Source organism: Pleurodeles waltl, chromosome 1_2 (assembly GCF_031143425.1).
Source record: "Pleurodeles waltl isolate 20211129_DDA chromosome 1_2, aPleWal1.hap1.20221129, whole genome shotgun sequence".
Taxonomy (NCBI): Eukaryota; Metazoa; Chordata; class Amphibia; order Caudata; family Salamandridae; genus Pleurodeles; species Pleurodeles waltl.
In genome coordinates, this window is record NC_090437.1 from 172,034,850 (window position 1) to 172,048,235 (window position 13,386).

Sequence of the window (13,386 nt, forward strand, 5' to 3'; positions counted from 1 at the left end):
CTTGAAATCTTTACATACTCGAGCAAAATGTCCCAACCTCCCACATTTCATACATTCTTTTCCAACTGCTGGACACTGGGGCGACGATGCAAGATGGTTCAAACTACCACAACAGAAACATGATGGTTTCTCCATCCTATCATGTTTCACCCATTTCCTACCGACAGCAGTATTCTTGATACCAGAGTTACCACTCGAATTACCACCCACCATTGCAACCACCACCTCAGACTCTATACTTTTAACTTTATCTTCATCCTGTACAGATCTCATCCACTGTTCGGATTGCTCCAGAGCTTTCGCAGTAGAAATTACATCTTGCAATTCAGGATCTCCCATAACCCACAGATGGTCTTGGATTTTTCTACTTTTCACATGCACTATAATTTGATCTCATCAGTCATATTACCAAAATTGAAATGTATAGATAATCCTCGCAGCGCTGTAAGGAACTCATCAAATGTCTCTTCTGAATGCTGTACCCTGGTGTAAAACTTGAATCTATTTAATGCTAGACTTGCAGTAGGTTTGAACCTCTTCTCCAACCTCATTAGTGCTTCTTTGAAGACGTCCACTTCTCCATCAGCTTGATCTTGTATTAGTACTAGGGGTAAAGTTCTGAAGACTATCTGCCCCTCAGAGCCCAAACAATGTAATAAAATATATTTTTTTCTTTCCTGTGACATATCGTCATCATCGATAGCTTTCATATACGTTAAGAACTCCTCCTTCCACCTAGTCCAGTGCATTGGTGGATCTCCTTTGTTCTGTAAAAATTTAGCAGGAGGTTCAAACTGCATCTCTGTTCCTTTTTTTTTTTTTTTTTTAAACCAATAAGAAAAAAAAAAAAAAATATCAGAAGAAAAACAAGAAAAAAGAGAAAAAAAAAAAATGTGTGACGGTTTCCTTATTACTATAAGGTTAATCTACTTTCATCAGAACGGTATTCTCCTTCAATGGCAATGTTTTTAGTCCTTCGTTATTGACACTGGCAGGAGGGATTGCACACTAGTCCTTTCTTAGTGCCTACACGCCGGAATCCAGGCTCCGCCCAGAACAAATCACAATGAAAAGCAAGTGCTGGCAGGTGCAGTGCTCAAGTGCAGGGCAAATAAACAGGTAAGGTACAATTCCTGACAACTCGAACGAATAGCGCGTTGGGTTGTGAGGCACAGTTTATACAGCGCGTATACCACGACGCGCATAGCAACCCGATGGAATCTTCAACAGAGCATTGCGCGGCGCATTGTTCAAAATGGAGCCACGCGACTAAACCCACACCGGCAGTTTAAAAATGAGAAGCAAAAGCGGCAAGGAAAAGGAGAAAAAGAAAAAAATACATCAGAAAAATGAGAGCCCACCTTCACTGCCGTATTTCAGTCCGTACGACTCCCGTGAACCTCTTGCTATTACAGTTTCTCTGTATTGTACACTAAGAGCACGTCCTGTTGCACCATTACTGTGCCGTCGAGAAAAACTCGTCGCCAAAATGTAGCAAAGACAGCACAGGTAAATCTGTAGTTCCAAGGTTTATTCCTCCGAGATCGTAAGTAAGTCCTCTCACAACCGTTCCCTCTCTCTGAATCCCCGTTCCCCCTACTCTCACGTTCCTCGTCCTCACATTCCACTACACTCAACCTTCCACTGTAGTTACCTCATATAACACCAATTCTTTCATAACCGAATCGGAGTGAAAGCAAACAAAGTAAGAACTATTCAGACAACTGTGATGAATGAAGCAGCAGATAATATTCCCAAGCTGCTGGTATCCGTAAGGTGTCCTGCCTTAGTTAGTAACAAGCCAAACCACCTGCATCCTCATTTTGTCTTTTGCCAATCTCCCTTGAATCCCAAACAATCTGAGGCAGTGTTCTCTCCTGTGTTGTCAGAGATGCTACGCGCATTACCTGCTAAGGTTGCACTCCATTTCTGCGGATAGATACATGATCAAAGGCTCAGTGGTTGTTGTGCCACACACCTGTAGGTATTGCTTCTAATCAGGGAGTGCATGATTCTCCATTTGTTGTCTGAGTGATATTGTTAGTGCAACCGGTGCTAGATAATTACTAATCCTTCTGCTTACGCTGTAATCAAGCGGTGTTGGTCTCTGTATTCCAGAGAGCAGTAGTAGACATCTTTGCCTTCCTTTCTGTCAGCACATATGGTGTGGGTCATCCCTCTCAGTTATTATAGCCATCCTTGTTGACCTCACAATGACTTTCTAGCCTGCCACTGCAAATGTATGTATGCTTGTACTTCGGGCCATGCTTGCCCTAGACACTTTGACCAGCTCCATTCCTTGCGGTTTATAATAGGCTGCCACCTGGTTTGACTTCTGTATCTCCATTCCATTGAATTTAGACAACTATACCTCTGGCTAGGGTTCAGTACAATGTTGCCATCACAATAGAGGTATTGTTCCATTAATTTAACTTGTGTCTTTTAAGATGTTGAACGGATTCTGTGCACAGAATTCAAATTAATCAGACGCCTTTAGCCCGATTTCTAAATTTGTCAGCATAGCACAATTGCATAAATTGCATTGAATCTTCCTTCCCTTTACATTAATTATTAAAGTGTGTGAAAGAAGCGAGCAGCAGATTTTCATTGGATTATTAAAGATTCAGGTAAACTCAGTGTGGAAGCGGCCATTTTAGTTGAGCTCCTCAGGCATGTCCCAGAAAGATCCAATTTAAATTAGAACATTGGAATGTTGGGAGCTCCATTGCAGACAATGGAGTGCTCCGGGCTATTACTGGCTGGTAAAAGACCGAGCGTCAACATTCCAATGTTCTCTATGTTCACAGCAACAGCTGTGAGCAAAGGCCTCATGGGGCTTCGTGAGGACTTTGTTTTATTTATTAGAACATTCTGCCCTCTAGTGGCAGAATGTTCTAATGGCCTTAGAGCCATCCGTAGCGGGCTTTACCGGCAATTAAAGGCCCGCTCCAGCGTTAAAGGCACTCGCTTTTGGCTCGGGCCTTTAATGGCCCGAAAGCCTTCTGCAGCGGGCTCTAAGACTATAGTCAATCCTTCCTCATAATGCCCAAACTAAAGTGAGTTTCTAAATAGGTCTTGTCCATTTTCCGTTTTTAGGAATCAATTACATTTTGTGATGTTGCTGCTTACTTCTCTGAAGAGGACTGGAAGCTTTTACACGAATGGCAGAAGCAACTATGCACAAATGTGATGAATGAAATTCACCAAGCTCTGATCTCGCTGGGTAAATGTAAACTATGTATATTTATTAAAAGGCAGTACTTTTGTGTAGATTCAAGACATTGTATACTGAGAAGGTCATATACTAAATGGTGACGCAAAAAAAAGTATTTTTGTTACTTTATGTTTAGCATTTTGAATGTAGCCATGTTTTATTACACTTTGAGTCCATCAACCCTCAAGCCTAAAACATGCATAGCTTTGAGGCCGTTTTCAGCCGTTGTATCCCTAAATTTGGCCTTTCCCAGACTCGTAGAAGGGAGGGATTTTTTTTCTATGTCAAAGTCAATTTGACACCCACAAATGCAGTTTCTCATGCACTTCTAAAAGTGGACTGGGTAGGACAATTATGAAAATGGCTATGGGACTTCTCTTAAGAGTCTTTAAAAAATGTGAGCCAACTGCAAAATAGTAAATCATGTTGTCCTGTTACATTGGTGAAACTGCTTAGCTTTCATAGACAGAGACTATGAAGGCATGTGCATCCCCCAAAATATTAATTTCTGAGTAAATAACAGCACTGTATTGTCATCTGAAAGCTCCTTTGTGCAAGTGTATTGAACAAAATAGATATGTTATATACACTGTGTTTTGAAGTCTCTCTGCCCCCATATGTTTACTAAGAAGTGGTGATACTTTTTAACTCGGGATTGACCCTGTTTATTGTAAACAAATATATATAATGTCAGATTTAACAGCTAAAATACTGGGGAAATGTAAAAATTGTACAGCATTTTTCTTCAACTTTATTGCTCGTGAAGAGTAAAGACTGTTAAAGGAGGGATTCTTTTGTGCAATTTTCTTGAAATAATTTTTTTCATACAGAATGGTTGTGTCATTTTAAAAGCAGGCATAGCCCAAGTTATTGGTAAAAGCAGAGTTTGTATGCGTATCCTCTTTACGCTCATTTGGTCCTTCAGCCTAGGGCATGGAGGACTAAAGGGACACTCCCTACCAAAGAGAAAGGCTAGGAGAGACTTTTACTCCTTGTGAGAGAGAGAACTCAAATTGACCGAATCCAGCACTCTCCTGAAGGTCCTGTGCAATGATCAGGTGACGCAAATAATTAATTTGAAGTCCCCTTGCATGATATTTGGTGTAGGATTGAAACCCTCAACTAATATAGGGGCGTTGTGATAATATGGTAGGCATTATTCACTCATTTTAGACCTCCTTTGGGGGAAGCCACTCGGAGTAAATCTACAGTGCCGTTGAACCGCTCTTAATAAAAAGGGAGTTTATTAGCTTTCCCTCTAAAGTACCAATGTTCTTGTATAAATCCAAGGTGACAGACAAACCGCTAGATATTCTATTAGAAAAGCAGGTTAAAAAAAAGTAGTTAGGTTGTTTTATTGTTACTTGTGTGGCAATACTATCTGTATAACTAATCTCTGGTCTTAGGAGCACCAATGTGAATGTTTCACAAATGTGCTACTCTTTAACAGTGTTTTTTGTCAATCAAGCCCTGTACAGCCAACATTGTTATCCAGAGTGCTACTACATCCTCCGAAAATAGCAAGAGCATGCCAAGATTTACAAATGTGAACAAAACACCTCAGTAATTTTCTCTAAGCAGTTTTACAGGTTTATTGGTAAAGGAAAAACAAGTTCTTAACGAAATACAAATATGTTGACCCTATTTTGTATTATTAACTTCCCTACATGTTTTGTGCTCTGGATAAATATTGTAGCCCTTCTCTAATTTCGGAGGGCAGCTATCTAATATCTCTTATTAATATTAAATCTGCCATTGCAGCACAGCATATTTATTTTGACAAGAGGCTGATTTGCAGTGCAGCAACTCTTCTCATTGAGTGACACATTAATGTGGCAGTTTACTCAAGAGTCATAGTATGTAGCTGCTAAGACACTACTAGGTGTAGGAAAGGATGCCTTTTTGTAGGATAACCCCACCCCAAGTTTTTTTTTAACTAATGTTGCAGTCTTTTGAACTCTGTAGCATACTGGGACCTGATGTCCTGGCCCCAGTTCATGTGCTCTGACCCCCGAAGTATGTGCATACTTGGCTAATACCTGATTGCCTCATTTCATTTACTTATAATGATACAAAAAGTACCCAGGGTTATTGAGTTAAATGTCACTGTTGTACTGCGTCACTTAATTTTGCCACTACTGCTGTGACCCGGTAAAAACGTGACTGTAGGCCTTTAACCGCAGCCAAGTCAGGCAGCCTGACATGATCAATCCTTTTGGCAAGTCACAACCTTCCTTTTTGATATTATTGAGCCACCCCTACGGAAGGCCTTTGTAGTTTACCATGCAAGGTGTTTAATGTTATAAAGAAGGGAATGTTTGTGTTGTGTGTGACACCCTCCGAAAGTGAAAACAAGAAATTGCCATTTTCACTGCAGCAAGCCTAGTGATCCCGGTGGCTAATATGGTGTTTCATTAGCCACGCAGCTAAGTGCTAACTTCTGTTATGGACCACCATAGATATTACTCCAAGAAATCAAATGTCTTTTAAAAAAAAAAGTTTTATTAAGTTGTATAACACAATAAAATCAACAAGCAAGGGCTAACATCAGAGGTTCCACTTTGTACAAAGGTGAGCCACCTCAGTATCCCCTTCACGGGAAGGAAAGGAGTCATATCGGCCGTGGTACATGCACATCGCAGCCCATATAGCAAACAGCCTTATAAGAAATCTACTTATAGTGGATGTCTAGACAGGTAGGTTAGTCAGCTCTGGAATCTTTAATTATCATTGGCATTGTCCGATTCTGAAGCCAGATACAGCGGAAAGCATTTTCAGAGATCTCGTGGGAGGGCTTGCAGGTGTTGTAGGTCTGCATAGTCCTCTACTAGCTTTGAAAGGGCTGCATCTTTTAACCATCCAACAATCTTGGGTGGACAGCCTCTCATCCAGTGACAGGTCAGCTGTTTCTTAGCCAACAGAAGCAGTCACCCCACCAGTCATCTAGCCAATTTCGGTGCATGTTTTGTGTATTCCAAAAGGGCAGGCAGCGGGGTGCATTCTATCGCTGTTTCTGCTATCTCGGTTATGGTGTTAAATATGTCTTCTCGCTATTGACAGATTGGTGGGCATTCCCAGATGAGGTAGAAAAAGCCCACGGGATCACAGCGGCATCTGGGGCATGGCGCTGTTGTCTCTAGGTCTACTCTGTATGTGTTGTGGTATGCAATACAGCATGTTAAGGAACTTAAAGTGGAGTAGCTTATGTCTGTAACTGATCGATAAGTGTTTAATTTGGGAACAACAGTATCTCCATACATCAGTGCCTATATCTTGCTTGACATCCAAGCTTCACTTCTCTGGGGTTCTGTTATCAGTGCTTGTGTATATGTTCGTGTATAAGAAGGAAACTGTACCCATTCGGTATGGGTTTTGCATAAGATAGGTAAGCTGGAGTTAGGTGATTTGGTGGGGAAAGTGGGACAAAGAGTCTTGCCTGCATGTTGTAAGTGCATATAGTCGAAGACATCTACTAGTGTGGTGTCTCTTTGTGTAAAATTGATCGAGGGTGAAGAGTGTGCCGTCTCTCAATAGATGCCCCTCCAATAGTATGTCTGCCCCACTTAGGCTACATGTAACTCCACTATTTAGTGTTGGATGGAGGGATGGATTGTGCAGAAGCATAAGTATCTGAAAGGAAATAAACAGTCAGTACACAGACGTGGTGATAAACAAACAGCAATGTTTATTGCCTATGGTGGAGCAAGAATACATAGTTGACCAAACTGCAGTGTTCTTGCTTACTTGAATTATGTGGTGTCTTTTATACATGTGAACATTCATCGGGTTACAATGTACTTGCGTCACCATAGTAGGACAGGCAGCTACACATTTAAAACTTCAAAGAAGCAAAACTATGATTTCAACTGTTAAGCATTTTGGCATGAACTCTATAACTTGTATTTAGTAACTTATCTCGGTTTCAAGGCCCTCAGTCAAAACAATCAACATTCCTTTTTACATACAACCTAGTCATCTCCAAGGACATATTCTGGTTACATCTTGCAGCTGCATTCTCATATTCGCAAGCATAAAAATGGAAAATTACAGTTTTTAGTGACAGCAAGCACTTTTGCAAAAGCTGCTAGATAATATGTGAAATGGGTGGGGTGGGGAGGGGCGTCTTTCTCAAATGGTTAATTTGCTTGGTTTTCTAAGTCCAAGCCCTGACTCAAGTATTCTTTGCCTGCACCTACATTAGTCACAAAGTGGAAACTTACAAGTTTCTGTCAACAAGCTTCTATTAAACAAGCATATTGAAATAGTCTAAAGGCAGATATAAAATTAGGATTATTTCAAAATGGTAGAACGATGGTCCACATATATTTTATGCTTCAAAAGTTGTTAATGAAACGATGATGTGGCAAACATATTGTCATACCCAGTCCGAGCTGCCATGTGCTATATTGATCATTTAGTGCATCAGACCATCTGTATAGACCGAGTCGGGCTGAACTCTTTGGTGGCAATGATGTATTTAATTGTCACATTAAACTTGACTCATTGGTGAGATTAGAATTTTGGTGACCTTAAATAGAAAGGTGACTTTAGAAGGTCACAACTTTCGTGCCAAAACGCCCAGTAGGCTTTCCTGATTATTTGCAGCAGTTGTCAATCGAGACAACATGCTGCCCTCCTGCTAGGAAGTGTGAAGCACTCCCAGGAACAGAGACCAAAGAGAGATTTGCTGAAGGGAGGAGTTGTGACCTCCACCCACAGGCTGCCACACAAGTGGTGGCTACAGATGGTCCAGCTTCAAAGAGGCTATTGCCTCAGGGAAGCAGGCGGTGATCACAACATCGCCTTCCCTGTCCTTGTGTAGGTAGACAAGCTAGCATGTCCTCCAGAGAGTAAAAAACCTTTTGCAGAACCGGTTTTCCAGGAGCAGTGGCTCTAAATGTTGGGTACATCCCAGGGGTGTGCCCAAGGCTCCTGCCAGGGGAAGAAGACTTGTACCATATTAGATTCAGGTAGAGAGGGGTGATATAAAGTGGGAATGGTTGCCAGAGTACTCTCATCCTGCAAATTAGAAGATGGCATAAAAGAGGCTCCCTAGACCAGCAGTCCTCAGATCACTACTGGACTGTAAAGAAGACAGAAAAAGGACTGTCCTGCTTCTCCCTGGACCCAGCAAAAGAGAGGCTGCACCAAAGACTGCACTTCAGCTGCTGCACCTGCATGACCCACAAAGAGGAGTCGGCCCGCTGCGCTAACTTGTGGAAAAGAGCTCCACTGGTACCAGGACCGAAGAAGTGACTGCTAGGGCTAGTTGGCTAGTCCCCTTTTCAGCATAAGGGATGCAAAAGCTAAAGGAAACCTGCACTGTTGAGGGCTAGGCAGTACAGGTAGACTAAGTTCTGATCTCCTGAGCTGTCCTCAAATACTTGGGACCACTGACCGGTATCAAAGTCGACTGGTGTGGCAACCAAAAAAGACAAACTTGCCTACAAGGCCTGAAGACCGATGTAACCGGGAGACCAGTAGCAGCTGGACCTGCACTGGATTCCTCCACCTGCACTGTCAGAGACCGAGACACGAGTACAAAGATAACACCTGACGCTCATGGATACAAGGGTGGCCCTACAAACACGCACCAGGTCTCTGAAAGCATCTCAAGCATCTTTAGTGTCTTCAGCGTCTCAGCATCCTCTGCATCCAGCATCACCAGCATCAGGAGCACTTCTTGGTTGGACTGCATTAAAAGGAGAACAGTGCATTGAGGACCCTAAGGCTGCTGAAAGCGACACAAACTGTCCCCCTCAACCTGAGTGGTCACTGTGACTGGCTCTCAACTGATTGCAGCTAGTCCAATAGAGTTCTAACAGCCATTTTAGCCTGTTGGCTACAATGCTCTTGCACTGATTTATTGGCTCCAAAGACTAAGTCAAAGATTTTACTTACATTTTAAAAATCATATCTCTGGTTCCCCTCAATAGATGTTTATTGTTTTGATGTCTAGTTAAAGCTAAAAATGCACTCTACTTTTATAAATTGGAATTAGATTTTTATTGTGTCACATTTCTTAATTACCTGTTGTTTTCTGACTTCTAAATGCTTTACACTTCTTCCTGACTGCTCTGTGCCACATCTACACAGGATTGAGCTAAGGTTTTGAATAAACCTAACTGGACCTGATAAAAATTGTGACATTATTACATGGTGAGGTCTCACAACCACACCCCATAATAATCCACTTTCCTCCACAAGGCAAATTAAATTTGTGCCTGGTCGTGGGTGGTATTTGCAACCAGATTTACATCTGTGTATGGAAAAAATGCACATTAAATTGTGCAAATGGTATTTGCAGCCATTTATGGTGCATTGATATCCTTCATGAGTTTTCTGAAGGGTCTAGTGTTGACAAAATGGTGTGCACTTTGTAAAAGGAAATGAAGAAAGAAAGTAAGGATTGGAAAGGACCAAAGGGCATCCTATATTGTGGAAAAGGGAAGGTTGGTTTAGGTGTGGGTTTAAACACGGTAGAACCATACAGCTGTGCCAAATAGCACTGCTTTTTTTGGGACTGAATGAAATGTGGCAGTCAGAACTGACATCCTTGGCATGGTTTTCCCCAAAACCTTTTTCCTTCACTTCTCCTATTTATGCTGACTTTGTTTTTGTTGGCCTTAGGCCTCTGTGCAGTTTATCAGTGCTAACCAGTGCAAAAGTGTTTCTGCTCACTCCTCTAAACTTGGTAAAATTGGCTTACTCCCAATTAACACATTTAATTTACTTATAAGTCCCAGAACCAGATGTGGTGGGAGGTCTAGAAATTGTTCCCACTTCAAAGCCTGCACCAAGTATAAATATTGTAGTCTCAGACCAACTCTTCAGTACACTCCTGGACCTATAGATACTACAGAAGAAGGACTGCCTTGCTCCCAGAAAACTGCCCTGCAGCATGAGGCCTTCCCTGTTGCCTGAGAAGGAAAACTGGACCTGCTCCCTCCCTCCCAGACGGAGTGACTCAAAGGGTCAGCTGACTGACCTCTTGTTCAGAGCTAGAGGAACATAAGCTCTTGAGGCCTCTGCAATTTCCCAACTGACCTGCTGCACTGGACCTGCAACTGGACCTACCTGAGCCCTGCTAGCCTGGGTTAGAGCGAGTTCAAGATTCCCACGAGGTGCCTCCCAGTTCCTGGACTCTTGGTTGCATGGGTGTTGATTCACCAAAATGCCAGGGGTAGCGGAAATGACATCACACACCCTTTAACCTTAGTGACATCACAGGAAGTGATGTCATATGAACCTGATTCTTTCCAGGAAGTTATGACACATGACCTTAACCCAGATGTCATCACAATATTTGACATTGCCGAAGCGCCATTATAATTGCATGACTGAAATAGGAACACACACAAAGGTCTATTTTAGATACCATCACTTTTATCCTATAGACTTGATCTTTGAAAGTTATGGGATTTAACACTTGCGCTGAATTGTAGTGAGAAAGTGAAGTGAGAAAGCCAGGCCACTGCAAGGGGTCTTTTCCACTCTGAGGATTTTTTTTAAAGAATGTCGTCAAATAGTCAATTTTGCCCAGAAATACCTTTAGTATAACATTACCTGTATATTACCATGGGTGTTCAATATGTTAAGAATTACCTCCAGTATTTTGTAATAGGTGTCTGTCAAGCTAAGAAATGCCTCAAAAATGCTATCACCGGTATTTTAACATGGGTCTCTCTATATGACAAGAATTACCTTCAGTTGGCCAGTGCCGACGACAGACTTGCCAGCATAATACCACATTGTCACTCATACTCACTTATATTCACTAGCTCACACTCACTTATTCATTCATTCTCTCCAATACTCCCTTACACTGATTCTTATTCATATTCACTCACGGTCACTCATTTTTACTCATTGTGACTCACTCAAACTTACTGACGCTCAGGTGGTCATTGTGACATCGACTGCCTTTTCCGAAGACCGCAGTGGTGACAGCCGCCAACAGACCGCTGCAGAGGTGGCAATCTGCCCACCACATTATGAGACACAAATACAAAACCGACAGTAACCAGCCACAGCAACACTTCCACCAGACCCAACGGAGGCGAAAAAGTGATGGACACATCACCCTCCCTGCCACGCCAAAAATACACCTCCCTCCAAATTATGGACCACGAATCACCACAGCGGACACTCAACGGCGGTCAGCCAATGGCGGTACACACGCCACAGTAGAATGGGGCACCCAACACCAACAGAAGCCAACATTGGCCAGTTTGGAAAAACTCACACCTGACCCATATACACACACCATACATACCCACCAACAGCACTATAAAACACCCCACACAACCCGCAGCCCTTTGCAAACACGAAAATACTGCTATACCTTGCCAGCAAAAGATTATACAAGAACGGCAAACCCAAACTACAGCCACCTATTCACCTTTCACGCATCATACACCATACCCCAAAACCTCACATTCTGCACAACACACACACTACATCCACCACACAAGAGGGATGTCCCGACAGAAGAATCCCCGTTTCACAGAAGAGGAGTTACGGGTGATGGTGGAGGAAATCGTCAGGGTAGAGCCATAGCTGTTCGGTGCACAGGTCTAGCAGATATCCATTGCCAGGAAGCTGGAGCTATGGTGGAGGATCGTGGACAGGGTGAACTCCATGGAAACACATCCACGCACAAGGGACGCCATTTGCAAGAGGTGGAATGACCTACGGGGGAAGGTGCGTGCAGTGGCCTCCAGGCACCAACATGCCATCATGAAAACTGGCGGTGGACCCCCACCTTCACACCCAGAGTTGACAGCATGGGAGGAGAAAGTTTCGCCTATCCTGCATCCTGAGGGCCTCACTGGAGTCACTGGAGGGCCGGACACTGGTAAGTCACCATTACTACCCTACCACCACCGATACCTGCATGGCATGTCACCCACTCACCCGGACTCCCTTCACCCCAACCCATCCCATACAGTGAACCACCCCCATAACCACCCTCCATTGTGTACCTCTGCATGCCCTACCCACTGTACGCACACCCATCCCAGCTCTGCATGCACACACAACAGTAATGCATGGGCAGCATGTATAACTACCAATCCCACAATCCACTAGCATACACTAACCAAAGGTTGGAGGACAACACCCAGCCCACAGGGAAAGCCAGAAATGCTGAGTATGTGACAGACAATGACTGTAACAAATCTCTCACATGTTCACTGGTACCCCAGCCAATGTCGGTGGCGAGCATGTGCCACGGCAACCCAGTCCCCGACTAGAAAATTCCCTCAGTGATGACAGCAACTCTGGATGTCCTGATCTGGATGATCTCCTTGGACCATCTGGCACCACTGGTCAGTTGGCCTCCACATCCCACACCCAGTCCACCACACGGACCCCCATCTGACTCCAACACCACATCACCCACCCAACGTCCCTAACCTCTGTCCCCAGGACACGTCGATCACTTGGGTGCCCACTTGTTCCAGGACCCGAGTGGACACCACATAGGGAAGACGATGAAGGTCCTGGTGTAAGTGGGAGTGGGCACACCGTTCAGGGGACACAGGTACAGATGGCCAGGCCCAGTGGGAGGTTAGCTGTGCGCAAGGGGGAGGCCCAACCCAGGGAACCAACTGCCATGGAGGCACTCACACATATGCTGATGGCCTACAAGCAATCCCAGGACATGATGGGCCAGGTGATTACCATCTTGCAGGAGAACCAGTGGCTGCAGGGGGTACACCACCATGAGGTCATGCAGCAGTTGTAGGGCTTAAATGCCAACTTAGCCACCTTTGCAGGGGTTCTGGGTGACATGGCCAACACGATGCATGAGTACACAGCACACCAGCGGGCACCTTCCACTAGCCAGTCTACTCATCAGCCAACAACATCTGCTGCTGCTAGTCAACAGGAGGACCTGCCACATCACTCACAGACCATCAGCACCCCTCCCTCTGCAGAAGGTGAACCACCCCCTAAATGTTCCCTGCGACAAAGACAGACACCAGAGGCTGTTGCAAAGACCCAAACCACTGCCAAGAAATGAACCCCTCCTGAATATCACCCTTGTGTGCCACTGAGACACCTTGTTCACTTTGGACTGCCATTGCTCCTTTTCCTGTGGACCCAGGGATACTGGACCTGTGCAACATACCAACTGGGCCACTACACTGAAGTTTACGTCTACCATC

General features: G+C 43.9%; 1 protein-coding gene across 5 annotated transcripts in view; it reads left to right on the forward strand.

Moving 5' to 3' along the window:
- Positions 1–13,386, forward strand: part of LOC138299162 (zinc finger protein 614-like) — a 143,072-nt gene that overhangs the window by 13,262 nt on the left and 116,424 nt on the right. For all 5 annotated transcript variants that reach the window (XM_069237245.1, XM_069237234.1, XM_069237262.1 and 2 more), the window contains exon 2: positions 3,097–3,223. In XM_069237245.1, the coding sequence (XP_069093346.1) occupies positions 3,097–3,223 (127 nt within the window). The remainder of the gene's footprint in view (positions 1–3,096; positions 3,224–13,386) is intronic.